The sequence below is a fragment of the Cololabis saira genome, chromosome 14 (genome assembly GCF_033807715.1).
Source record: "Cololabis saira isolate AMF1-May2022 chromosome 14, fColSai1.1, whole genome shotgun sequence".
NCBI classification, from domain to species: domain Eukaryota; kingdom Metazoa; phylum Chordata; class Actinopteri; order Beloniformes; family Belonidae; genus Cololabis; species Cololabis saira.
Genome location: NC_084600.1, coordinates 39,227,662 through 39,253,966, shown reverse-complemented (window position 1 = coordinate 39,253,966; position 26,305 = coordinate 39,227,662). Strand labels below are relative to the sequence as shown.

Sequence of the window (26,305 nt, the reverse complement as noted above, 5' to 3'; positions counted from 1 at the left end):
GGTGTTTTTCACGTGAGAGGAGAAGTCCCTGACCACCACACACAGCTTCAACTTCACATTCAGCCAAATAACTATTGTTATCCACGCTTTAGATTATTCTTGGCATTATTATTAATGATAAAAACATCAAAAACAACAACACTGGTGTCCTCTTACATAAAAACACCGGTGCATCAGCAAAAACAGTCCCCGGTAATTCACTTCCGTTGTGGCTTTTTCATTTGCATCGTTTTGTATTTTATTTGCAGTGGGGTTTCTTTATATTTTCAGCGTTTCTTTTATTTGCAGCGGCGTTTCTTTTTTTTTGTGCAGCGTTTATTTTATTTGCTAAGCGTTTATTTTATTTGCAGCGGCGTTTGTTTCTGTTTGCACCGTTACTTTTATTTTCAGCAATGGCGGGTCTCGGCCACCGTATGCATCAGCACAGCAGCACAAACTCAAGCACAAAGTTGTTAACATAAATGACCCGCTGCCGATATTAGCTAAAGTAGTGACGTGACAGTGAAGCTCAGTATCTGAACAAACTTCCAAAAAGAACATTCTTTACTTTAAATCAGCCTATCAGCCACAGGCTAGCCTTTTAGGTTTAGGCCTTTTACTTCAGCTATTCCTATCTGCTGTGTGATGTTTAAACTACACGAGCCAATTCAACATGACTCATGATGGGATTGTGGCTAAAGGAGGGATCGTCGTCACATATCTGTGTCTGAACTGAAGCCTAGGGAAATATCCACGAATACAACTGCCAGTAAGGTATTTTTCTATAAGTTAGTCATAGTGCCAGCCTTATTTCACATCTACCGGTGTTAGCTCTTAGGCAGAAACTCTGATATTATAACAAGAGTGTCATTTGTACACAAATGTCCACTGGCACAGCAGCACGGAGCTGTAGGACACATCTCAAATGAGGCACAAATGAGAGTTTTTCAAGTGTTTAATTTCAAGTTTTCAAACAGGCAGCTATGAGCAAACGTGTAAAGAACAACATCATCTCACATTGAAGATATTACTGCAGACAAAGGGGTAGCCTAGTCTCAAAATCATCGTCTTGCCAACTCAGATAACCAGCTAAAACGTTTCCTCCGTGCAAAATAAGTCATCTGAACTTGTCTAATCGTAATAAATCCTTGCCAGTGGGGTTTGCTCAGCTCCTGCATCTACTGCAACACTTCTGTTGTTGTCTGTGGGATTGACTTCTCGCCATGTGGTTGTCTATTTATGTTGTCCAAAGTGCTGAGGGTACTTTGCAGAGCATATTTTGTCAACTTGATGAAGCAGCGCATTCGTCTATTTGCTTGTTGTCTCAGATGAAATGCACCGAGCTCTCTCTGCATCCGTGCAAACAGCTGCAGCCTTATTTGACTTCAAATGTGTCCAAGCTCTTGTGTAATTCAAGGATTCCTGATCCAATTAGGAATAGTCATCATCAGGTGCTTACACTGGGCCTTTTGGGCTTTTGAGCCTAATGAGGAAGCAAGAAAGTAAAATATCTGAGCTGTAATAAGGTAGCTTAATAAAAAGGGAAGTGAAGATGATGGAGATAGAAGGGGAAAAAAAAGTAAATCACAGAAGGGAGGGTGTGTTGCCAGCGGTGATCAACCTCGTGATTCTGGTACTGAAATGCTTGGGGGAGGAAGGGAACAGATCAGTGTCTCTTACAGTAAATCTCCAGAGATTTTCCTCCCAGTCTCAAGCAAACACTGTGTGTGTGAATATATAGTGTGTGTGAATGTGTCTTTAAGCCTCTGTGTGCATCTGTATGTGTGTTTGCTATTAACCAATAGCAGTGTTATGTTTGACTTTTAGGGTTGAGACGATAAATTTCACAGGTCTTTTAATAAATAGTCACACTGTCATGTATTCTCAAGAAGATAAAAGCTCCTTTCAGACCTTAGTTGTGTTGTAAGGTGTTAAAACCTGCAATGTTTTAGTCCCATACGACCCACGAGGAGAAATAATACCGACCAGTGTTTAAAGTGTTGACTGTGTGTCCATCAGCTCTGGGAGTCTTCGTATTTCTGTGTGTTTGTCGTGAATCAGTCCTAGAGGCAGGTGATTTGTGTAACATCGGTCTTTTTCTGCCCGTCTTTCTCTCAGGATATTAGTGTACTTATTTGTTATTGTTTGAATGAGTCCTAGAGGCAGACGCTGTTGCTGATCTGGCAGGTGGATCCAGTGCCAGCCTGGGACAGGAAAAGCCTCCCGTTGGGGCAAACGCAAACCTCGTAGACAGTCTGCCTGGTCCCTGAGGACGAGGAGCTGGTGGACGCTTTCCCTTCCGGCAGCCTCATTAGGCGGATCCTCCGAGCATCCAGAGAGATCTGAGGTGGAGGGAGAGGAAACGGGTTAGACTGCAAATGATGAACAGTTATGTAGATGGAGAAAAAAATAAATCATTGATCTCATCTTCTGGGTGGCATTTGCAACCATCCTCACGCCCCTGTTGCGACTTTACACAGATCTCATTTCAGCCTGTTATGGCGCTGTTACTACCTCCCATATGGGATCACAGGCACCCTATGCGAGGCGGGTTTTAGGGGGGGCAGGGGTGGGCTGTGCCCACCCAATCAAAGGTTATGGGGATCCTTTATTTTTTTTTACAATTTAATTTTTTTATATACCGTATTTTCTGGACTATAAGCCGCTACTTTTTTCATACGTTTTTAACCATGCAGCTTTTTTCTTCCACCGCTAGGGGGAGAGCTAACCGGAATTAGAATCAAAACTAAGACAAAATAAATGCAAAGAAGAATACGCTACTTCTTCTTTAGCAGATAGAAGTAGGTAGAAGCAGATTCCAAACAGATAAATAAATACTGGTTATTTTCTCTTGGTTCTGTCCCGTTTTAATCAGCAAAGTTGCTGCCGTGTTAAAAGACACTGTTAGGAAAGGATCTATTTAGGTACAAACATGTACATCATTTACAGTTCAAAATCCTTCTGTACATGTAGGAAATATCTAATCTAACAACATAAATATCTGAGGCTTGCATATCTTTTTTTATAAATAGAGCGGATGCGGCTTATATACATGTGCGGCTTATAGTCCAGAAAATACGGTATATAAAAAAAATATCACAAAATATCTGTACCGTTTCTGATTGGGTGGGCACTGCGCATCATTTTTAGACACAACAATGAACACATACTGCAAAAGTTGTGTCTCGGCGGAGGAACCCGGCGTCCCAGCAAAATGAGAACAACAGAGAAGTTCAGAACAGCACACAGAGCACACACTGAAGCATGAATTATGGTTCTGCGTTAAGTCGACGCAGAGCCTACGCCATAGGGTACGCGGTGACGCTCACCGTACGGTGTGCACTACGCCGTAGGCTCTGCGTTGGTGTAACGCAGAACCATAAATCAGCCTTGAGGGAGAATGAGCCACGTCGAAAACCCCCTACACATAACCACGCCTCCAGCAACAGGTCCACGAATCAGGAGTTCTACATGCTCAAACACAGAAAATGAGAAAATACGTTTCAGTGTGTTTTTGTTTAAAAGAAAATAAAGTTTATAATCACTGCCTCGGTGCTCCCGTCTGCCCACTCTGCTGGTATCAAGAAAGAGAGCGACATCGCTGATTCGCCGACATGCATCGTTTCTTGAAAGCTCCTTTTAAGAAATGAGACTCTCTAGCGCCACCCTTCACCACGACGGCCGTTGGGGGTACTGCAGCCAACAGAGAAGCCGGCACGGGAGAACGGGGAGAACGTGCATGCAGCGTCATGTGACGTCACATCCGCAGGACAGCGCGGAAAATTTGGGCCCGAATTGCAGCACATTTTGCAGCACACAGCCTGTTCAAGGCAACGGAGAGATACACTAGAGGGCTCATTCTTTTTGGTTTGGCGCTTCATCTGACATTATTACTAGAAAACGTAAAACATATACAAATTTTTTTCATTAATTCTGCCTCAATCCGGCCTCAAGCTCCTTTAAGCAAAAGCATCCGAGACGCCTCTCTCCATCCCGGAGAGGGCGGAGAGCGCCAGTGGGGGTGGCGGTGGTGCGGTGCTGTGCAGGCTCTGGAGCCACCAGCCTGCCACGGGACCTTTTAAATCCACGCAGAGCCTACGCCGTAGGGTACAATTGATTGATAAAAAAAAAAAAAAGCAAAAAACATCAAATAAATGCAGCCTCAACAGGGCACAAGCCAGTGTCCTATTACTGCTGGTCCCAAGCCCGGGTAAAGGCAGAGGGTAGTGTCACGAAGGGCAATTGGGTTAGCATACTGTTGGTCAAAGAAGGAGAAGATAGATGAACTGATATGATCATAGCATAGTTTTCTATGCATTTCGGGGGTTTGACCCCCCAAATTTTTTTCGCCCGAGCCGCAAAGCGGGGCGGCAGCGTCGCCCACCCTACATTTCAGTCTGCCCACCTTAGTGGGCCTCGCTAAATCCGGCCCTGACCCTATGGTTTGCTTCACACCCTTGGGTGGACTAAAGGTGCTACAGGGGCGGAGAGAACTGGCTGCCGGGCTGGGTCATCCAACACTTGCCACATTTCCCTCTGAATGCATCAAAAATGACAAACTGTGAGCCCCATCTGGCCTTAATCTACACATTTAACACTAAATGACGAGTGCTACTTGGCCAGAGGCGGTTGAGCGTGAACACGGCACAATGCCAATGTCAAACCTTTTGCCCATTTTATTCTACCTAAACATCTCACCAGAAGTTGCCCTTTGGTACCGTGTATTGTGCAAACTACTCAAGTGTACCTTCACGTCGGTAGGAGAATTAAGTCTTGTTTTCAGCTCAACGGTAAGCAATTTACCTGCCGGTGCATCGTCACATGGCTCTTCAGCACGCAGCACTTATCTTGTTTGACAATTTTATGATGATATCCCATCACCAAGAGACAATTAGGCCCAACAATGATGGAGAATCAGCAGTGAAGACGCACAGAAATTTACTTATATTTTGAAATACTATGTTGGCAAAGACACAAAGCGAAGTAAATCAAAGACCCCTGCAGTTTACAGTCTGCTGATTCTCAAGTTATTCCTCCTGAGCAATAACAATAAAACCAAAACAAATTCACTCATAACTCATTTTACTCCCCCTCATTGATTGGAACAAAATATCTTTCTCACTCTGCACGGTAACAAACCGCTGCTGCATGAATCCAATCTCACTTCCCCGTCCTCCTCCTCCCTCCCGGCCTCCTGGGCCTCGTGCACGGCCAGTATTTCACTGGCCGCAGAGAGGAAGAGCTCTCCAGCCATAAAAAAGGTAAAGGAGCTATTACCAGGCACCTCTGGGAGGCATCGCCATCAAATGACCCGGAACCCTTTTAAAGCACAGTCTCAGCTGACTCGCTCAGACAGCTGCTGCTGAACAAATCTTTCACCACGAGGGGCAGACGGAGTGAGACTCTCAGGGAAACTTTGTGTCAAATCAAAAGAGGGAGTGAAGGACAAAACTACACAAAGGTTAGGCCAGTAAAACAGTTACCTTTTATTATTTATATCACATCTTAACCCTTGTGCTGTCTTTGGGTCAAGGGAGGGTGAAGGGAGAAAAGGAGGGATGAAGGAAGGGAGAAAAGATGGAAGGAAGGAAAGAAGGAAGTAAGGAAGGAAGTAGGAAAGGGAGTAAGGAAGGGAGAAAAGATGGAAGGAAGAGAGAAAGGAGAAAAGAAGGAAAGAAGGAAGGAAGTAGAAATGGGAGGAAAGAAGGGAGAAAAGATGGAAGGAAGGGAGAAAGGAGAAAAGAAGGAAAGAAGGAAGGAAGTAGAAATGGGAGGAAAATAGGGAGAAAAGATGGAAGGAAAGAAGGAAGTAAGGAAGGAAGTAGGAAAGGGAGTAAGGAAGGGAGGAAAGATGGAAGGAAGGGAGAAAGGAGAAAAGAAGGAAAGAAGGAAGTAGGAAAGGGAGTAAGGAAGGGAGGAAAGAAGGGAGAAAAGATGGAAGGAAGGGAGAAAGGAGAAAAGAAGGAAAGAAGGAAAGAAGGAAGGAAGTAGGAAAGGGAGTAAGGAAGGGAGAAAAAAATGGAAGGAAGGGAGAAAGGAAAAAAGAAGGAAAGAAGGAAGGAAGTAGGAAAGGGAGTAAGGAAGGGAGAAAAGATGGAAGGAAGGAAGGAAGTAGGAAAGGGAGTAAAGAAGGGAGAAAAGATGGAAGGAAGGGAGAAAGGAAAGAAAGAAGGGAGGAAAGAAGGAAGGAATGGAGAAAATAAGGAAAGAAGGAAGGAAAAGCAAAGAAGGTAATAAAGGAACGAATGACGAAAGGGAGGTAGGAAGAAAAAGGAGTAAAGGAGGGTAAAAAAGGAGGAAAAGAGGAAAGGAAGAAGGAAGGAGAGAGCATGGCAGGAGGAAAGAAGGTTAGAAGAATTGGGTCATTTTGACCCAAAGACAGCACGAGGGTTAAAGGGAAACGGCAACAATTCAGGAATTGACGTATTTGGCGTCAAACACAGACTTTGACCAGAGGTCAAAAGCCGTTCATTCATCTGTGCATCTGACAAAGCCCCAGCTATCTCATTTTTCAGTAATTTCTACATAAATGTTCGCGTCAAAGCATGTAAATAAGAACATTCTGGAGTCATTAGGAAGTTTATTTGGCCACGTAGGTGAGGTGAAGTAATCCACGTGCAGGGACAAAGCGAAGCTTGGCTTGCAGAGACCGAGTCAGGATTCCAGTAGTTAGAAAAAAGGTTTAGAAAGTAATACAAATGTGATAATGGCTTAAAAAAAAACAACTTTCACCTCTTGTATATACAGTATTAAGACAGATCAGAAACAAAACAGTGTTTTAGAGTTTACTCATACTACCTGCTTTTTTGCACTGTTTTTCTTTCCTTTGCACTATTTTTTTTATCTTATATTTTTTATCTTTTTATCTCCACTGCAATGTATATACTGTCCATATTTTGTAATTATACAGTCAGTCCGGAAAGTATTCATGCTCATGTGATTTCTTCTTCTTTTCATTTACAAAAGTCGCATCAAAACTTCTTTCATGTTGTCATTATGGGGTGTTTTGTGTAGAATTCTGAGAAAAAAAATGAATTTATTCCTATTATCAATAGGGCTGTAACATAAAAGAATGTGGGAAAAGTGAAGCGTTCTGAATACTTTCCGGACTGACTGTATATATCTTTTACTTTTTTACCTTTTTTTACCCCCTTCCCCGCATGCGTGTGTGTGTGTATGTTAAGTTACTGCTGCTAACACGTGAGTTTCCCCATTGAGGGAGTAATAAAGGACTATCTTATCTTATCTTATCTAATCTTAAACTGTTTTAGTAATGCTAAAGACATCTTATTTTTTATTTTTTATCTGCTTCCACTTATCTGGCATGGGGTTGCAGAAGCAGAAGTCTAATCAAAGTAGCACAGATGTCCTGACGCCGTGTCACTTTGGCCAGCTCTTCCTCTGGGATCCCAAGATGATTCCAGACAGGAATCGCCAGACTTTATGTTCTCTCCAGCATATTCTGGCTCCTCTTCCGGCTGAAGGAGCCCAGAATAGCTCAGCGGGGAGTTCACCCTGAGGCATCCAGTTGGATGCCCAGATTTTAGCAATACTTAAAAGTGTAAATTACCAATTAAAAGTATATTCAAATGAATGCACCCTCAAGTTCTATAAATGGCTTTACACTAGTTTGAGCCCCTGTATGAAGACCGAGGACTGTGATCTTGTTATATTTACAAGACTTACTAAATACAGCGTATAGGGGACACGTCTTGCTCCACAAGCTAGTATTTTCGCCTTTGGCGGAAGTAAACACAATGACATGTTTTCCTCACCAAACTTAAACATTGACAGGTACAAGGTTTCCCTCTTTCCTTTGGAGAGTTCTTTCAGCTACGTGATGTTTCAGAGGTTTCCTACCCTGTTTGAAATCAACCCACAGCATCTCAGTAGGATTAAGATCCTTGTTCTGTCCGAGTCAATCCAGATTTCTTTCCTTTGGGCCATTCTTTGGAGAATTAGCTGTAATATTGTGACTCATTGTCATGTTGCATTGTCCATGTCCACTTGGGCTTCATTCTTTTGGACGGATAGTCTAACATTTTCCTCAAGCACCCTCTGATGCAATGATTAATTCATACGCCTTGTCGAAGCACAGCAAGTCCGTATGGCTTCACATTTATATCAAATGTCAAGAGCATAATAAAACACGCTCACGAGGATGTCATATTACTCTGACAGACATATTTATAACTTGCGGTTGCAGAATTAAGCAGCTCCCGAGCAAAAAATAGCCACATGCATGGAGAAATCATGTTTTGCACGTTTTGTATGTATTTACACCCTCGGCAGTAATTGTTTTCTGGGAATTTAATGGCAATTACACCCACATGGCTGTGCACCTTGACTTTGATCAAGAACTAACATTATGTGATTCTGAAAGTTATGGCAACATCAAAAGGACAAGTGGTAGCAGCAGCAAATCCCCAGCTGGACAGTGTACTCATTAGGCTCCTTCAGCAAAACCATCAAAGGTCAGAATGATTTCTGCATGCTGAAATTCACATCAAGAGCTGAGTTTAACCTGAGAGGGTGCACGAGTTTCGGTCTGCAAAAAACTTGGACTGGAACTCTTGCATGCATATGGAAACATAGTGACCTGGTGTTCTACACGTGTGACTGTGTGTTTGTTCTTGGACAGTTTAACTGTGAACCTGCAAGAGATTAATTTGTCCAAAAAGAATTATATGTTATGCACAGGAGCCTATTTAGTTAGACCCTTAACAACCCACAAAAATGTTGCACCACAACCCAACACCATGACATTTACACTTTCATATTTTAAAAGTTGGATTGTCTTTAGTCTTTGCCAAACACTGTTTTGTTTGTAATTGTGTTACAATTAATTCTATTTATCTTACAAGATGAAAGACAGTAAGAAGGAACATAAAATGATAATAATGATTAAATACAAAGAAGAACAAGAAGGAAAAAAAGGTATATACGTGGATGGATGGAGGGTTAATCTAAGCAACTCCAACCAGGGAAAATGAGGGACAGTTCCAGCAGGAAAAACAAATCCAAAATGCAAAGCTAAACAAAGGTAGGCTGCTCTGGAAGTAATTTTCTTTTCTTTTGTTTTTGGTCTTTGTTTAGGTGTTCTGTGGCAAATGTCAGTCTTCCCATGATCCTCTTGTGACAACAAAGGTTTTCTCCTTCTACATCCTCCATGAAACTCAGACTTGTGCAGTGCTGTTCTGTTGGTAAATATGTACATTCACATCAACTTTGCCCTAAGCGTCTGGTATTCCCATGTATTTGTGTCTCTGCAATATTAACATGGAGGCTCAACTGGTCTGTTCTTGTCAAGACTCTGTTTCAGAGTAGCAGCGTCTCAGGACAGAAGGGTTTTCAATTTCTATTGGGAATTATCAACATCACACTACAGAGCTCACATCCAGTCAGCGCTTTTTGGCGTCTATCGTCGCCACGGTAACGCTTTTGACTGAGAAAAGTAATGCACATCGTTGCACGATGTAGACGCACATTTTGATGTATAACACACATGGGTGCACGTTACGGTTCGGGCCGTATTAACTGTCGAAGGAATGGCATAAATTGCGGCAAATTTACACGATTAATTCAAAATGTTCAAAATGGCCGACTTCCTGTTCGGTTTCGGCCATGGCGCCAAGAGACTTTTCTTTAAGTTGCGACATGATACATTTGTGTACCAATTTTCGTGCATGTACGTCAAACCGTATCGTGGGGCTTGAGGCACAAAGTTTTCTAGGTGGCGCTGTTGAGCCATTAGGCCACGGCCATTAATGCAAACCATTAAATATCAAATTTTCTCCATGCCTGGCTTGCGTACAGAATTTAGTGACTTTTGTGGCACATTTAGGGGGGCAAAAAGGCCCTCATTTCGTCGGAAAAATAAAAAGAAAGAAAAAAGAAGGAAAATTCTTACAGATACAAGAGGGCCTTCACACTGTAAGGGCTTGGGCCCTAATTACATACTGCAAGTTAACAAGCATACTCACAGATTCATAATTCAGGAATACAACTTGTGCATCAAGATGAGACATCTGTGATTTATGTTTTGCAATTCATGTCCACAGAAGTTTAATCCGTGCTCATAGATGGATTTTGGAAAACCAGTAAGTACGCTAGTGAGCGCAGGACTTCAGTGCAGCTGCAGGGCTTTTACACCCCCACCCCCACACCAATACAGGTGTAGACGTCGTCCAATCAAACAGCTGACTGCAGCAATTCACCAGGGTTGGTTCCCGGTTCTTAGGTCTTTAGGAAAAATGCTGCATTATTGAAAATAACTATAAGAGCATGAACCCATTTTCCTTCATAACTCAAAACATTTTAAGTATGAGAGCTATATAGGAAACACATATACAGGCGTGAGTGTTCTGTGTCTCTGGTGCAGACTTTAATTACAATATCCCCCCAAGCAATGTCTTCAATAATTATTCTGAGAAAAAGTCCTATATGGACTTGTGATCCCTGCACCCTAGTAGCACAGTCACGGGCATGTTATGTTGTTTCATCTCTAAATAAACACAGTATGTTTCCAAGGTAGGTTTAACTGTGCATGCACTTTCCCCTGTCGCCCAAAGTTCTACCTAAACCGAAACTGCTCGCGACAGACAAACAGCAAGTCCACAAGTAGTGTAATGATGATAATAATATCAAAAACAAGAACACATAACAGACATACAAAGTAAACCTACACCAGGTGTTTTTCATACATATCTAGTGATAAAAAGAAAAAAACAAAGGCGCCTCTTAGTTTTAGGATGGCTAAATTTGCTGCTGCAGCTACACTCTTCTCAGCTCTTCTTGCATTCCAGTGAATACCACACCTCATGCATCACTTTTTCTTTTTTTTTCTTCCCAAGGACAAGCATGACTGATGCTCAACGAGAGCAGGATATAAGAGCAGCCATGATGTGTCACTTAGGGCCAATCCCAATACACCCCCTACTTTCTACCACTAGCCCTCCCTCACTACCACTACCCCTAAAAAAGAAGCCACAGATTTTAGGACACTTGAAATCTTTCCAGGGCCCTGTCCCAATACTCCCACTACCCCTACTTTTCAGCACTACCCCTAAATTTTGCTTGCTACGTCACTGCGTGGTTTACGTTCGGGTACGTAAGCGACTGCGTAGTTACGTTTGCACAAACGTCACACCATATCAGGAAGCTGAGAGTTAAAAGCTGTTTTAATTTCCGCTGTAGCGCTGTTAATATGCTATTTTATTAAGTTTTAATATTTTTTCAGGCGTAAAAGTAACCGTTAAGATCCCCAACCTGGGCTCAGTTTATCCAAATAACGCCTGTTAAGAAATTTGATCCGATGTTTTCGGAGAAGAGCCGCCAGCCCCGAGCAGTAGCAGCTCACGGCCGGGTCAACCTGCACCGTCGTCCCGGGGTGAAACCTGCAGCTCTGTGGAGAATTACCACTGGCTTAAATAATTCATTTAGGAAGATAAATGTTGGTTTAATAGATGAAATCTAACAGTTGTAGCTACGCCTGTTAAGAAATTTGCTCCGAGAACAGCCTGCCAGCTCCGGAGCTGATTTATGGTTCTGCGTTAAATCGACGCAGAGCCTATGGGGTAGGGTACGGCTTACGGTGTGCGTCGCCACGTAACCTACGCCGTAGGCTCTGGGTTGGTGTAACGCGGAACCATAAATCAGCCTTTATTCTGGCAAGGTTTGAAAAAGACGGGCAAGAGTGAATATTATGAAAGTAAAATACATATTTCTCGCTAGAAATGTAATCAAAACGCATTTTTTTGCAGAAACTAACTCAAAATATTGATTTTATTCACTAGAAAAATAAGAAATGTCTGCCATGTTTTTTTTTTTATTCAGTCCGCAAATGACGACGAAAAGCATTCTGGGAAATTTTTCTGGCCCTAGGTGAGGATCTGAAAACCCTCGCTCTCTAGGGCCAGATTGATGCTCCCTAACCCTCGTTTAAGCCACTACCACTAGGTGAAAAGAGGAATTGGGACACCACTACCCTCACGGGAATGTGCGAAATTTAGGGGTTTAGTTTAGTTTAGTTTATTAGGAATCCCCATTAGCTGGTACCATAGTAACCAACTAGTCTTCCTGGGGTCCACAAAGAACAACAACAAGAATATAAAACAGTCAATCACACCATCCACAATATATCATACATTTACGAATTATAAAATTTACAATTATAAAATATCTGATGTTAAAACACTTAAGACAAACATTTAATAATTATATGAACCTAAAATTCATTTGCACTAAAACACACAACGGAACCATACGACATACAGCCAAGTCAACATTATAATCTAAAGGTTGGGGGTTGGGGTAGGGCTGAAAAGTAGTGGTAGTTGGAGTATTGGGACTGGGCCTTATACTCCAAGCCTGAAACAAACAGTTGTGGTAATTCTGGCAAGAAAGACAACTATTGAGAGTCAACAGAGATGTAATTGTGATTATACTTAAAACTGAACTATAGGATATTTAATTAAACTAATTTTAAAACACATTCACTTGTTTTTATGAAGTGCCCTCAGATTCCTTTTTGCTGCTTTACAGTAACAAATACGGTGGACTAAAATGAATCTGGACGTAAACATGTAAAATAAAAGGACAATCTTACAATCATTTGCACTTGACTGACATTTTACGATGTGAACCAGCTTGGAACGGTCAACGTGATCCCCAAGTGTTCATGCATGGCACTCCTTGGACCAGCTGACAAAAAAGGAAAACATTTCTACGATGTTAGAGTTGCTCCATTTCCACAGAGGGAAAGAAACAGCCGAAACAGCTTCTTGGCTGTTGCTTGCAAACGGATGAATCGAGCTTGTTCTTAAAAGACTTGAAAAGACTACTGCCCGTTTCATTTGACCTTGACCTGGATGAATAAGAACTCACTAACGACCAAGTTTCTCAAAGTGGCCCCACTATCCCCTCCAAGAACATATTTGCCGTTACACAATCCACCCAGTCTGTTGTCTTGACTTAAATTTCCCCCAAGACACATATATAGGTGCAGGAGTTTTGCGCTAATGAGTGGCAAAAAAAAAAACAACCTCTGCCTGCCTGTGTGGTCTGTGGGTGTGTAATGGCCAAAACTTGTCTGTAATTGCAGTGGCAGCGCCTCAGGATGTAGAGTGCACATGTAAGACAGAGGTTTGACAAATAGACGTGTGCGACACTAATGAGGTGTGAGAACGTGGCTCTAATTACATGCACCGCCCGGCCTGAGTTCCAGGTTTTATTTCTGACCGTGCAGCCATGAAAACTGCACAAAGACATGATGCAGGCTAGTTTCGTGACGCCACTGTGCCGGATTTTAATTGGAATTAACTGGATTGAAGGGCACCTTCACGCCCGCCCACCCCTCGACTCCTCTGCAGATCAGCAGCCTGTCTCCACGTATGAAACTGTTGTTTGTGCGGGGAAGTTTGAAACACTTTCTTCTCTTTAATCCTCCTTTGCTGATTTTAACCGATCTAACACGACACGACTGGCGAACCTAAGGAGGGAAATCCTTTTATCAGCACAGCCGACCGTGATGAACGTGAGGACTGATGTGTATAACCAATCGGAGGATGGTTGGAGGAATTTAAGAGCACGAAAGAAAGGATTAGAGGAGGGAAGAAGCAGCGTGGCAGAATAAAGGAAACAGGGTAAATAAGTAGGGGTGTAACGATACACTAATCTCACGATACGGTACAATACACGATATTGAGGTCACGATAACGATACGATACGATATTATAACAGTATTTTTTTTAACAACCTTGAATGAGGTAGTCATGAGGAAATTGTCTTTTATTTGAAAGACACAAAATACAAAACAATGCTGTGCGTTTGCCCTATTGTTACAGTTTGTAATGCTTTATAACTGTTTAAGTTTTAAAGAGAAAGCCAGTCCAACCATTTTCCACAAACTGAACTAAAAGTAAATGTCAGGTTTGCATTATGCATCTTCAGTTTCATACAAGTACAAATATTTTGCCACAAACTGAATAGTTTCTCTCATGTATGATTTGACTTTTTTTTCTAATTTAACAACTAAAATTAAATAAATAAATACAAGTAAATAAATACATACAATTTTACATCATAAAAAAGATTGATTCATGCTCACCTTATAAGTGTAAGAGGAGATTTATTTTTGTTAAGAAGGTTATTTTGGTAATTCAGGGTTCATTATTTTATAAATATATTCTTTATATTCTGATGTAAATCAGGGACTATAATGACACTAGTCAGTTTATCTGTTGTGATTAGTGTGTTTTAGATTGGGCGGAGTGATACGACACAGTACGGCACTAGGTGCTGTGTTGATGTTCTAAAATCCTACACTGTTGAGGGATATTAAAGTAACTGGAACTCAGCAGAAGTTGCCCGTGTGTTTATCCTACTCACAACCTGAAAAAGGTTTAATTTAATAAGGTAAGGCTTAACTCTACACCAGCCTTACATAAGTAAAAGTTCAGAGCTCAAAACTGGACCACAAAATGGGACTTGTTTCTTCTGATCGGAGTAAGATTTTGGTCCGCGGGTCGAGATGCGGTCGCGGTCAGATGCGCGTTTCTAGTCAACACAATAGATTAATATTAATAACCCAATATCGCGATACAGGTTGTCACCTCCACGACAGGTTTCGTGACGTTTTTGTATAGCGAAATTTCGTGGCACGATATATTGTTACACCCCTATAAATAAGCATTATTAAAAACAAAGTATAGGGAGGGAAGGAAGAGGAGAAGGGGCAAAAGAAACCAAAGAATGTGGAAATATAGATGGAAATAAAAAAATCATTAGTACAAGGAGGACAAATAGGATTTTAAGAGTCTCTACTTCTCTGTTCCCAGTTGGGACACTTTTGTGCAGTTCTGAGGATGGCCACTGTGCAGGAAAATGCCACCAGTCGTCTTAATAATCTTGGCCTGGGATGACTGAAAGAGTTAACTATTGTTTGTATTACTGTTTTGTTAAAAATAAGCACAGAGTGGAGAAATATTGTCCCGAGTTGGAGGCGCTTCAGCCAGCAGGGCCAGAGGACAAGAACAGTTCATTTCTCCATTTGTTTGCTGCTGATTGGGTTTTTTTTTTCTCTTCAGCAAAACAGGGTTCAAGCAAAAGGAGAAATATTTTTATTTTTATTATTACTGGACTCTTCATTTCTTTATTATCCTAGCGCTAGACAGTGGTCATTACTGACCTTGCAACCTCTGCACACACAGGCCCTCAAACCGGTGAAGCTAAATGGAATTCCTCAGGCAGTTTTATATTATTATTCCGTACAATTGTTTCGTTTATTTCTCTCACTATTTGTGTAATCCGCTGCCACAGCTGTTATTATGGTTTATTGGTATTCTTAGCCATAAAATATATTATGAAAATAAAAGAAGTCTTCTATTAAACAAAAATTGATGAAAACACACACACTCTCTCTCTCTATCTCTCTCTCTCTTTATGCATATATATATATATATATATATATATATATATATATATATACATATACATATACAAACAGTTATTTCCAGTGTGGTCATAAAAATTATTACAAAATAAACCACTTTTTAGTCTGATTTGAGATCTTGTAGGTCACCATGAAAAATGTGAATGAATTGATTCCATTAAATCTGTTTTTCCTAATTTTTAGAAAAACAAACACAAAACTGCAACAAGAAACCCAGTTTAAGTTTACGTCAGTGTGGATTTCTTATTCGATACAGGCACACCTGTTATCAGCTGCATTTGAAAAAAGCTCCAAATCTGCACAGTTATACTTTTAAGCTTGAGTTTCAAAACTTGATTATATTTTAAACAACTGATTTTATCTATTGTGCTTTTTTTTTCTTTTCTGTACATTTTAAATCCTACTTTTTATTTATGTGATTTTTAAATTTCCCTGTAGAGCACTTTGAATCACTTTGTTGTTGAATTGTGCTGTATAAATAAACGTTCCTTCCTTAAAGGTAGGGTAAGTAATTTCAGAATGACATCGTGTCTGTTGATGTTTGAAACAAAATATCAACAAAACTTTACCTCCAGGGGCCTGTACTACGAAGCGGGATTTGGGTTTAGCGAGGTAACTTCAGGTTTAACCCTGGGTTTTCAGGACTACGACGGTGGTTCACTTCTTACCGGGGTACATCGCCATGGTAACTTATGCTGAACAGCTAACCTGCTCCGGAGCAGGTTATGTTCGAGATACAGATCGCCGGGTGTAAAAGCACCGCCCACTGACCAATCAGCTCTCTTGGAAAATGGCATGCCCTTTCGAAGAGAATCCAGTGGAGCTCGGTGCGCGGATCGTGAGAGGATCCCTCCGATCTTCTTCTTGTCATTTTTTTTTCTGTTTGCTGCAAGTAATGTCAATGCTATTTCATTGTGCTTTTGTATACTGATATCATCCTAAAACAGAGAGTGATAGAAACACTAAAGCCTTGTACTTGTTGTACTTCTAAGATATGAAAGTGAGCCTACTTACCGCTTTGAATTATGTTTTTATATTTATTTTTTATTTGCTCCCATGTGCGTTTCACTCCGCTGGGGTTGCAGCTGAAGGAATGAGGCTACAATTGTCATACACGCCATACGAATACATCTAAGCAACACATGCATTTAACAGAATAGACAACTGTAATTATAGTCAGATCTACTTATGCCCTAATGATGGGGCAGTGATGTTTATATCCCTATGAACTTACGCATTTATACAGTCAGCGATCTTTTGCCAGCTGTCTTTCCTGCATTTTGCAGCTGCAACTGTGTTGCTTTTTGCCTGTATTATATGCCTATACTCATCATATTTCCGTAAAATTATTGTTTGCTCTTCGCTACTGAAATAAGCGGCTCTGACAGCGGACTTCTCCATGCTTGCGATTGGTCATGCGCTGAAAACACCGCCCCTTTTATGTGCACGCGCTCATATCCAGATTGGAGAAACCTGGGTTGATATACCGAGTTGATAACCGCCGTCGTGTGACCGCTTAGCGTGATTGCAATTGTCCGGGTTAGTGAATCTGGATAAGGAAAAGATATCCTGGGTATGTTGAACTTGCTTCGTAGTACAGGCCCCTGGGCTCCTCTGAGAAAATGTGCTCCATCATGAACTTTCCAAACCACCAAAACATGTTCGAGGCTAATAACTATAACTGCGTAAACCGTGATGCTTTTGGGAGATGCAACCCTGGCCCTCAAGTGAATTTACAACCAGGTAAAGTCCAGCCAAATGTGGTTAGGAAGTAATGAGTTAACCATTTTGGTCTTTGACTTAGTCACTCTCTCATTTTATCTTCTTCCATTACTTTATTGAGCATTTTATATGCCTTTGCCATGAATTCTGCTGTAGCTCTGTGAGCATACTTCATCGTTGTGGATATGTGACGTATACTCTGCACGATATGCAGTTGTCCAACGAGGAGGAGAGCAAGCACTTATTGTGGCTGGTTTTTGCAGATATCATGCACAGAATATTTCTGCAGCTTGACGGATCTTTCTAAAAGTAAACAAATGTTCATTCAAATTAAATTAAATGGGGATGTCTGAGTATGAAAAAGAGTCCTTTGTCCTGCTTAAAGCCATATACAGAAAGTTGCAACTGGCTTGAGGAAATCATAAACATGCTGATTGTGAGAAGAAAGGTCACTTTCTTGTTTCCTCCTGCGTCGTGCGTGGGCCTTACAAAGCTGTAAACTAATTAAGCCCGTCGTACTCTGTTTCTGGTCCAGTTCATGTGCATTTTTGTTTATGTAATAATTGAAAAATATACCCAGATAAATATAAACATTTTATGCATTCATAACAGGAAGAATGTCAGCTAAAACCGCAACAAAACGATTTTAAGACAAGAGAAGACAAATCAAACCATAAACACTTCAACAGGCGACAAAGCGAAGAGTCCCAGACTGGCATATGTCAATAATAATTTAAAAAATCTAAACACCAATCCGACAAACGCGTCACAGTTTGAAAGCTAACACTTAGCATATCCACTACATGTGTCATCAGTCTGTTGCTAAAATACACTGAAGAAGCAGCCAAAGACTGAAACAATGAAATGTCCATTTACTATATTATGGTTAGGAATTTTGTCGTGCCTCTGCTGTTTTGTGTTCATAACTTGATTTAATCAAAGTTAGATGTCCGTTACCGGTTAATCCATTGTTTTGAGTTACATTGAAACCATTGCCACTGGAATAAACTCCATTTTTCCTTTGGAGCGAATTATTAGCAAAACCCATTGGCTGATTTTACATTGGAGACTGTCTCTCTCTTCTATTGGCTGTAAACCTTTAGCCACATGGACATTCTCCAAAGGTAAACAGAAAGCAGAGCAGACTGTAAGCATGGTTGCCGGTATGCATTGCCGTTCTGTAGCTTTTGGTGGTAAGTTTGGTTTGGGACACAAAATAATGCTAAGAGGAAGAAGAAGATGGCAAAAAATAAAAATATAACTGTAGATGAAGTTTTAGAAACATACGTATTAGCTGGTGTTAATATCCAGTTGAAGGCAAATGTAATTCATTGTCCATAGTTTTCTTTCTATTCGAAATAGCAAAATGGGGGATACATCATTTGTATGAAAATGTGTAATTTAATGCCAAACAGTTTGTGTCCAAATAATACAGATGCCACCAATGGACAGCTCAATAAGTCTAAGGCAGGGGTCTGCAACCCAAAATGTTGAAAGAGTTGAAAGAGATCAAAAACACAAAAAAACAAATATGTCTGGAGCCACAAAACATTAAGTCTTGTATAAGCCTTAGAATGAACGCAACACTAGTTATAACTGGGGGAAGATTATTTTTTTTTCATTATGCACTTCGAGAAAAAAGTCGAAATGTCGAGAAAGAAGTCAAAATGTTGAGAAAAAGTCAAAATTTCAAGACAAAAATCGAAATGTCGAGATTAATGTTGAAGTACAATCTCGAGAAAAAAGTCGAAATGTCGAGAAAAAAGTCGAAATTTCGAGAAAAAAGTCGAAATGTCGAGATTAAAAAGGAAAGGAAAAAGGAAGAAAGAGAAAAAAGGGAAAAAAGAAAAAAAGGGAAAAAGAGGAAAAAAAAGGAGAAAAAGAAGAAAAAAATGTCAAAAAAAGAGAAAAAAAGGAAAAAAGAAAAAAAAGAAGAGAAAAAAAGAAGAAAAAAAGGAAAAAAAAGTTCAAACATTTTTGAAAAAGCTCCAGGGAGCCACAAGGGCGGCGCTCTAGAGCCGCGAGTTGCCGTTCCCTGGTCTAAGGGGATACTGTTTTAGTTCAACTTTAAACACAAGTCCAAAAACTAATTCATTCAGAATAGGAGTTGATGATACCAACAGAGAAAAACTTCCACGGGTTGACCTACCTCCCCGTCTTTGGACTCCAGTCGCAGCTCGTTCCTGCAGATGGCCTTGATGTCTCCAGCCTCAGCTAGGATCTGGATTCCTTTAGGAGCCTCCATGATCAAAGAGCGAGTGGGAGACTCAAGTCTAAGAGAACACACAAGCAGAGCAACCGTGTTAATAACTGACATGTCAAACGTTTAGGCGATGCAGAGGATTTGTGGAATTTAAATATTCTTATCCCGATTTTTTATTTGTTCCGCTCAGCCACTTTTATTGGTTCACCCTCTGCCAACCCTGGGAGGGCCCAACATTGAGCTCAAGTCTCCTTCTTTACTTGAGGAGTGAGCAGGCCGCTTCTTCTTGTTTTTGTCAGGGAAGCTCACATTAGCTACCCAAGGGAACACGGGAAGAACATGCAAACTCCACACAGAAAGGCCCTTTCTCCAAACCCACCCGGGGTGTGGGCGCTGAAGTCACGGGGAAGTAAACACAGCGTCCCCGGCGAGAAATGAACCCAGGACCTTCTAGCTGTGAGACGGCTGCACTACCAGCTGCGCCCCGTGCCCCTGAGGATTTGTGGAATTGATGAAAGAAATTTAAAGGAGAGCCTTGTAAGATTCGTTGAAGTAAATTATCTATTTCATAAATGTTTGTGTGTTTGTTGATGGGTTTTTTGTGGTGTTCAGTTACATTTAGGCACCAATAACAAGTGGTTAGGATTATAAAAATATGTAGTTACATTCTTACCTGTCCACTACTGGTACTTCAGCTCAGATAAATGAGCACTTGATCTTTTCGCTGCAAGGTCAGGGAGGGGCAAGAGGCATGCTGGGATTCAGCATAATATGGCATCAAAACCTGGCTCATGACATCTTTTATCTGCCCTTGATAAAGCCACAACCTTCAGTACCATGAATTCGAAGCAAGTAACCGCTGTAACAGTTCCTGACAGTGTTTTTCTTTGTTTGTTTGGTCATTTTCTGCTTCAGATTTAAAAACCTTTGCTCATGTTTCAAGCCATTTGTAAATGGTTTCACTTTATCTCAAAAAGTTGATGTTTTTTTAAATGATCAAACTTACTACTGTGGTGTGTCTCTACATGACTACGGAGAGGCAGACAGGAAATAACTTTCAGCTATTGTTCAGTTGTGCTCAAAGCCAACCTGATCTCACAAAAATCCGTGAAATGCCCACGACCTCTCACCACTATTTTCCTTGGCACCAACACGGAAATGGTATAATTCCGTGTGAACACCACGGATATTGTACCATGCAAAGTCAATGGGCTCCGTTGTCGTGATATATACACGGATTATTACATTATGACATAGAGGGGACAGCCAGGGAATTCCCTGTGGTTGACGAAATGGCAGAATGGTTAAAACAATTACGTATTTTCTGGACTATAAACCGCACCTGTATATAAGCCGCACCCACTTTTATTTAAAAAAAAAAGATATGCAAGCCGCAGATATCTATGTTGTTAGATTAGATATTTACTACATGTACAGAAGGATTTTGAACTGTAAATGATGTACATGTTTGTACCTAAATAGATCTTTCCTAACAGTGTCTTTTAACACGGCAGCAACTTTGCTGATTAAAACGGGACAGAACCAAGAGAAACTAACCGGTATTTATTTATCTATTTATCTGTTTTAAATCTGCTTCTACTTCTATCTGCTAAAGAAGAAGTAGCGTATTCTTGTTTGCATTTATTTTGTCTTAGTTTTTATTCTAATTCGGGTTAGCACTCCCCCTAGCGGTGGAAGAAAAATCCACAGAATAGCCACACCTTTGTATAAGCCGCATGGTTCAAAACCTAGGAAAAAAGTAGCGGCTTATAGTCCAGAAAATACGGTAATTTAAATATCGCCTGTCTCCACTTCCTGGTTCAAAAGCACCTTTACGCAACCTCCGTCGTCATGGCGACAGCAAATAACATGGTTAAATACTCGAATTAACGTTAAATACTAGAAAACACGGTTTAATACTCGCCATCAAAATACTGTTAAAAATCATAAAAACACCATTAATGTTAAAACAGCATTAAAAACATGCTTTTACAAACTGACAGTAACAAACAGTAACTTGCGCATCAAAAACTCTTAACCTAGCCACTATAATAAAGAATAATATATACATAATAATAATGAAATAATCCGTGTATATATCACGACAACGGATCCTATTGACTTGCATAGTTACAATATCCGTGGTGCTCACACGGAATTATACCATTTCCGTGTTGGTGCCACGGAAAATAGTGGCGAGAGGTCGTGGGTATTTCACGGATTTTTGTAAGATCAGGTTGCTCAAAACGTGACGTCAAAAGTGGGCAAACCATCAGAAGACTAATGCATAAGGTTTTGTGTACATCGAGATGGAATATCTCCAACAGTTCAAACACATGTTTATAATGTCACATCTCTGTGTGTTGGTGCTGCTTTTCACCCATCCAGGTCCATATTTCATGGTACAAACCTCCAGCTTTGAAAGCAGGCTTATAAAATTCATTGCATTCCCCACTATTCCTAACAATGACAGCTCAATGCCAAGCCTTGCACCTTCTACACTCTTGACATTTCAACCCCAACCTCATGGACGCAGAAACGTACAAACTCACACAATGAAGTGTAAACTGAGTGGACATGACACTTGAACACAACGGCACACCTGCCTGCTGTGGTTGCTTACACCTTTCTAGCACGGGATTAAAAATAAAAAAAATGAAACAAAACCCACTCTTCATCACATTCTGACAACAACACTGAACCACAAGCTCATCTTTACTGAAAGCGCGTACGATGTCATGAAGCTTGAGTGGATGTAGACCTGCAGAGGAGCTCTCCGTCTTCCTGCCACCACTGTGACTAGGGATAAAACGTGGTATTATGGTGTGACATCTTCATCCAGTCATTTTTATATGCAAACACAATAATGCAAATTAGAAAAGGCCATGATATATTATTTTAAGTAATCTCTTTAGGGTTACTCATTGATTTACAAAGTAATGTTTTGCCCATGGTGAATCAGAATCGGCAAACTTCATTTATCCCGGGTGAAGTTGCTTATGCTACCACTGCATGTTTCATGAGGCAATGGCAATAAAACATGATTATATTAACAAAAAAAGACAAAAAACGAACCAAACACAATGAGTGTTGGGTCATTACAGTTGTGGATATAAATACTGTGCATAGAATTAGCTAGAAAACACTGCACTTGATATTATTTACATTTAGTACTAGAGATTTAGTATTAATAAAGAAATTGTACTTTAAGTAGCAGCAGGTTATTGCACAGATATATTTTTATTTTATTTGAACAAGATAAGGTAGGGAGGAGACTTTTGATGAGGGTGATAACTCCAGTACCTTAGCTGCTCATGATTGGCTGAAGAGAATACTTGACCCCCCGTGGACCCTGACCACCCCTGGGGACAAAACTACGGTGCTCAAACAGTTTGTCAGAGTGAGAGTAGAAGAGAGCAGAATGGAGTAGAGATAAAGTTGAGATTGTTAATATTCCTTTGGCTCCTTTAGTTGCCTTTTCTTTTCCTTAGTAATTTTCCTCTGAATCTTTGAGTTTAATTAGCTTTATCCTTTCCTGAAGATTGGAATCCTCCTTTATTTTTGTAGTAATTCATTTCTGATTAACTTTTGTATCATTAAGAAAACGAGTAATATTCTCTACAGAGAAGCTTTGGTTTTCTTATACTTTTAAGTCAAGTCTGAGTTTTTCCATCTTTTGGTTCACGCTGGGGTCATACAGCAAAAAAGACAATTCTGGGTCTAGTCTCGTCTGGCCAAGGAGAATCTCCCAGCACCGTCGCCCAACAACCACGCCAGGCCTGACAAGAGCCAAACCAGCCGAGACGAACCAGAGCGCAGTCGACCTGCTGGCAGGCCGAACTCAGGATCCCCGAGGAGCGTCTACCGGGCCCCGGAGCAGCACTGAGGCCACTAGGCTGTTCGTCTACTTGGCAGAATACCCTTTCCGCTCAACCAGTCTACGGCTCGGTAAGGCAAGTCATCTGGCGTGCGTTGGTGTCTCTTACAACCGAACCAAGGAAGTCATCTTTAATTTACTTTAAAGTTAAACATCACATTTTTGGTTAATTACCATCTTTAGTTACTAATTTTTATATACTTATTTTAGATTAGATTTTTGGTTAAAAAAAAAGTTCTCCTTGGCTACGTTCACACTGCAGTCCTTAATGCTCAATTCCGATTTTTTCCCATATCCGATTTTTTTGTGTGGCTGTTCACATTATCTTTTAAAATGTGTCCTATATCCGACTCGAGTGTGAACGCATCGCGGCCCTGAACTGACCCGCATGCGCAGAAGCGTGGGATGATGACTGATGGATTTGCATCCAACAGGTGCCTGTGAACTGCCAATTATCCATCAAGCTCCACAATTATCATGTTAACATTAAATCAGATAGATTTGTCAAGGACGTTTCTCTTGCATCTCTATCATTATGCGGGCATGAATTCTCAGAGTTTTGCGGGAGCGGGCGGGAGCGGATGTAAACACTGCGGGCGCGGCGGGAGTGGAACACACACGTTGCGGGTGCGGCGGTAATGGTCAGAAATGCAGCGGGAGCGGGATGAAGAAAACAGTCCCGCTATAGCAGGGCTCTAGCTCCGCTCCCCGGAGTGTCAGCTCTGCTCTCCGGCGTTCAGCTGGGTTTATCACCTAACACACGGTCCAGCTCGCTGTAAAACGGGCAGGTTATGCGACCACGACCGCTTCCTGATTTGAATCCTTAGCTTCTTTATTTAGTAATATGCTTAAATTCAGCAGGTTGTCTCGTCTGATCTGAGGTCGTAAAAAGAGGTGAGCGGTGGGGAGGGGAGGAGGAGAGGCGGAGGCGGCCTGGAGGGACCCCCGCCGTCTCCCGTGTCTCCCCCGCGGCTCGGGGCTCTGCGTGTGACGTCAAAGTCGCATTAATTCCGACCTGGCTGTTCACACTGAGGTCGCATTGCAAAACATCAGACCTGTATCCGATTTAGAACCACATATGGAAGCGACCTGAATCTGATTTGAAAAGATCAGATTCCATGTGACTTGTGCTGTTCACACTGTCATAAACAAATCGGATCTGAGTCACATATGAGCAAAAAATCGGATTTGGGTCACTTGGGAACTGCAGTGTGAACGTAGCCCTTGTCTCCTCTTCATTTCATCTCTGTAATTAACCAGATTAGTCTAATGGTCTTATAAATCATTATCTATTTTCAGTAATGTTCTCCTCCACTCCCATCTATATGCATATACTGTATATATGTATATATATACATATACATATATATATATATATATATATATAGCTCCGAAACAACAAACCAATCACAACCGTCACAATGACTGGGAGGCGGAGTGTTGAGGAAAAGCTGGTTTGTGATTCGTTTACTCGTCTGTCAATCAGCAAGCAATCACAAAGCATGTTGTTAAGACACGAGTCACCGATGGCGCCGCCCACAACAGCCTGTTACACGCTATGCAAGAGCAACAAACACGGAGCAAAAAAGGTTAGAAAATGGACATTTTACTTTTAAAACTCTCCCAGATGGCACAGTGGACAAATCCCAAGTGATCTGTGTCCACCGTAGTAAAGTATTCAGCTACCATAGAAGTTCTTGGAGCCTCAGGTATCATTTATCAGCAAAACACAAGGGCGTCGATCCCAGCACACGACCAAGACTTTTTTTTCCCTCCTTAGGTCTGACCAGCTGTTATTTCTTTTTCCTGCTGTATTGCCTACTGTTGTTGACTTGATATTGCTTGTTATTGCTTATGTTCTACCTCTAAGTTCTGTTTAAAACATCCAAAATGCTCTTGCCCCCTGGGGCACCGAGACCTTCTGTCTTTTTGGTTCCAGGCTACATTCTGACTGTCTAGAACAGACACAGTTACTTTCTGCCCCTGTAGAGGCTGCAAATATTGATGATGCACTTTCTGTTAAATAAAAGCCTGTGGATGCTACTAAATATTCTCCCTTTTTTCACCTACATCTCAGAATACAGTTTTCTTTCACTTTTTCCTTGAAATTTTAGAGAAAAACGATTGTGAGATTAAACGCATAGTTAATTACAGAAATCATGGATTAATTAAGATAAAAAATTTTAATTGTTGGACAGCACTAATATAAATATATATATATATATATATATATATATATATATATATATATATATATATATATATATATATATATATATATATAAATAAAAACGCATTTATCCGTCTATTTTTCTGTTTATTTCAACGTGTAATAAATTTCGTTTGATTTGATCTATTGTTTGTTTATTCGATGTACTCCAATCAAATCCAGATTACCTACTAACCTACTTTCAGATAAGATATTGATAAAGACAATTCATTTTCCTTTGTAAAAAGGTGGTGCACCAACGAGTATGAAATTAAGTAGGAACGCTGCATAAGTAACATCTGAACCTAGAAAAATACACCGGGTTTTGGCCACACTTTCAAAAATAAAATAATAATAAAATAATGTTTCACTTGACAGGTTTAAAGCTGTTAAGGTTATTCTGCATTATTATACATTTAAGACAAGATAGTTTTTAATTTGAGAAATGTCTCTCTTCTTGCATAAAAAAGAAAATGTTAAAAATCAGTTTAAATTTGTCAAAATATCCCAGAATGTGGTTTTCTGGACTTTAAAATGTTTAATAGGGACTTAAACTGGAATATACCCAGTTTTCAGGGTAACTGCCATTTCAGCAAGTGCAAGATTGATAAAATAGTAAACATAAAAATTAAGAGTCATGCTAGAAAATTGAAAATGTTTATTTTTTAAAACCTGCACATACACATTCAGTTTAAAAATAAATATCCACCAGTTGTCTCTGTTACTGTGGCACAAAAATGGCGGCAGCAACATTTCTGACTGGTTGAGGAAGGTCAGCTGACAGATGGTTTATGAGTAAAACAACTCTGTTGTTGCAGTTGATCACTATGAATATAGCTGAAAACTAGCTAATATTTGACCTCT

General features: G+C 40.6%; 1 protein-coding gene across 2 annotated transcripts in view; it reads right to left on the bottom strand.

Moving 5' to 3' along the window:
• Positions 1–477: 477 nt before the first annotated feature.
• sgcd (sarcoglycan, delta (dystrophin-associated glycoprotein)) overlaps positions 478–26,305 on the bottom strand; it is a 561,083-nt gene continuing 535,255 nt past the window's right edge. The window contains exons 8-9 of one of the 2 annotated variants that reach the window (XM_061740598.1): positions 19,302–19,425; positions 478–2,321 (exon numbers count right to left, since the gene is read on the bottom strand). In XM_061740598.1, coding sequence (XP_061596582.1) covers positions 2,136–2,321; positions 19,302–19,425 — 310 coding nt within the window. In that variant the 3' untranslated portion in view covers positions 478–2,135. The remainder of the gene's footprint in view (positions 2,322–19,301; positions 19,426–26,305) is intronic. The other variant, XM_061740597.1, reaches the window with a different exon arrangement.